The 1,556-nt window shown below is 48.1% G+C and overlaps 1 protein-coding gene across 1 annotated transcript; it reads right to left on the bottom strand.

Annotated features, from left to right (window-relative positions):
- Positions 1–1,041: 1,041 nt before the first annotated feature.
- On the bottom strand, positions 1,042–1,514 carry PPTG_21392 (hypothetical protein; the record flags this gene model as incomplete). Its single annotated transcript, XM_008897402.1, has 1 exon — positions 1,042–1,514. The coding sequence occupies one exon, from the start codon at positions 1,512–1,514 to the stop codon at positions 1,206–1,208; it is 309 nt and encodes a 102-aa protein (XP_008895650.1). The 3' UTR covers positions 1,042–1,205.
- Positions 1,515–1,556: the final 42 nt, after the last annotated feature.

The following is a 1,556-nucleotide window of genomic DNA, read 5'->3' as shown; positions in this document are numbered from 1 at the left end:
TGTTAGAAATCGCTCCTGTAGTGAAGCTCACGCTAAGCAGCGTGTAGCCCTGATGAGACGCAACCCATGATGAGACGCCACCCTCTGATATGAAGAGTGATGGTCAAGAAAGGCAACTAGTGAACACTAGGTGCTCTAGTCTCAGTCCAAGATTTCCCTTTAACGTAACAAGTTGTCTGTGAGTGAGTTCTTATCCAAAAATTCCAACATAGACAACGACCATTTTGGGGTAGTCCTCGCTCATATTTCCACTCAAGACGAAAGACTTGAAGTCAAACTATTTTATTTATATATACATATATATATATATATGCGAGTGCCCTTAAGTTTTGTTCTCTTCGCTTTCGGTATTGAAAGAGAGGACTACAGTGAAATCACTGCGCGTATTTTCAGCTGCGGTATTCTCTGATTTGTTTGTATGAGTCCTATTCAGGTGGTAGGCGACCATGGAGGTGTCCCCAGCAGGCATTGTAGGATATTATCAGTTTGCCGCAGGTTGACATGTAGGCAGAGTAGATCGCAGTCATCCCGCAGTCGCGAGGTGTCTTCGCCCGATCTGTGCTGAGAAGGTCGGCATCATCTTCAGGCCGCGCGCTCACCAGCCATGTACATCAAGGACAACGCGTGGGATGTGAAGTATTGCCCAGACGACCTGCCGACTGGAGCACAACAGCATGGGCGACACCGCACCGACACCCGAGAGACCCGTCATACTGCACGTTCGTAGCACTGCGTAAGCTGCGGACTTCGTCATCCAGAACCGACGATTGGCGCAACGGAGCTTGTGGGCGATGCCGCTCGCGGCGCCCCACGCAAAAAGTAGAAGTAGGAATAGGAGAACAACGCTTTCTAATTGACTCACTTCGCAATCTACTTAGCAACGAGCAGAACGTCATATGGAACGGCCTTACGTTTGAGGAAACGGGTCTGACTTCTGAGTAAAGGCAAATCGAGGCTGACAAATGAGTACAGCGGTCACTTTGGATATGAAAAATAGGATCCGCTGAAGTGCTGACTTCTGAGTAACAGTCCACACACAGATTCCGGAGGTAATTTTCTTTTTTTTTGTTTGCTAAATTTGCATGCCTCCCATGCACATCCAATATCCTACTTTTTAAACGATATGCACTTACAGTTTGACAATTGTTGTCACGTCCAACCCTAGGACGTACGCTCTGTTAACCACCTCGACTAGTTCTTGGCATTTAAGCGTAACCATCGGAGAGCTTGACCGCCCAACTGAACACACCACTCCGTTCTGCCCAGGTTACCACGACTTCTGCTCTCGTTTCTTCTTGCTCGTTTGCCCACAAAACTTCTTGCAGCGCATTCCTGTGAAGAGGGTGAGCAGGAGACCGCAGAAACACGATACTCGTGTTGTCCACACAGAAGAAATGCTGACTGCTTTTGTCTTCACAAAGTGCATCTCGACTTTTCTTCTGTCCGCCGGAAACATTTCGTAGAGGAAGCCGGGTATCTAGCCCATTCATCACTAGGTCTTTCTGCAGGACCATCGCCACCACAACATATGACACTACCAGCCTGTCTTCCAGAAC

This window comes from Phytophthora parasitica (genome assembly GCF_000247585.1).
Source record: "Phytophthora parasitica INRA-310 unplaced genomic scaffold supercont2.5, whole genome shotgun sequence".
Taxonomy (NCBI): domain Eukaryota; phylum Oomycota; class Peronosporomycetes; order Peronosporales; family Peronosporaceae; genus Phytophthora; species Phytophthora nicotianae.
The sequence above is the reverse complement of the archived record's forward strand: the minus strand, read 5'-3'. Positions and strand labels throughout refer to the sequence as shown.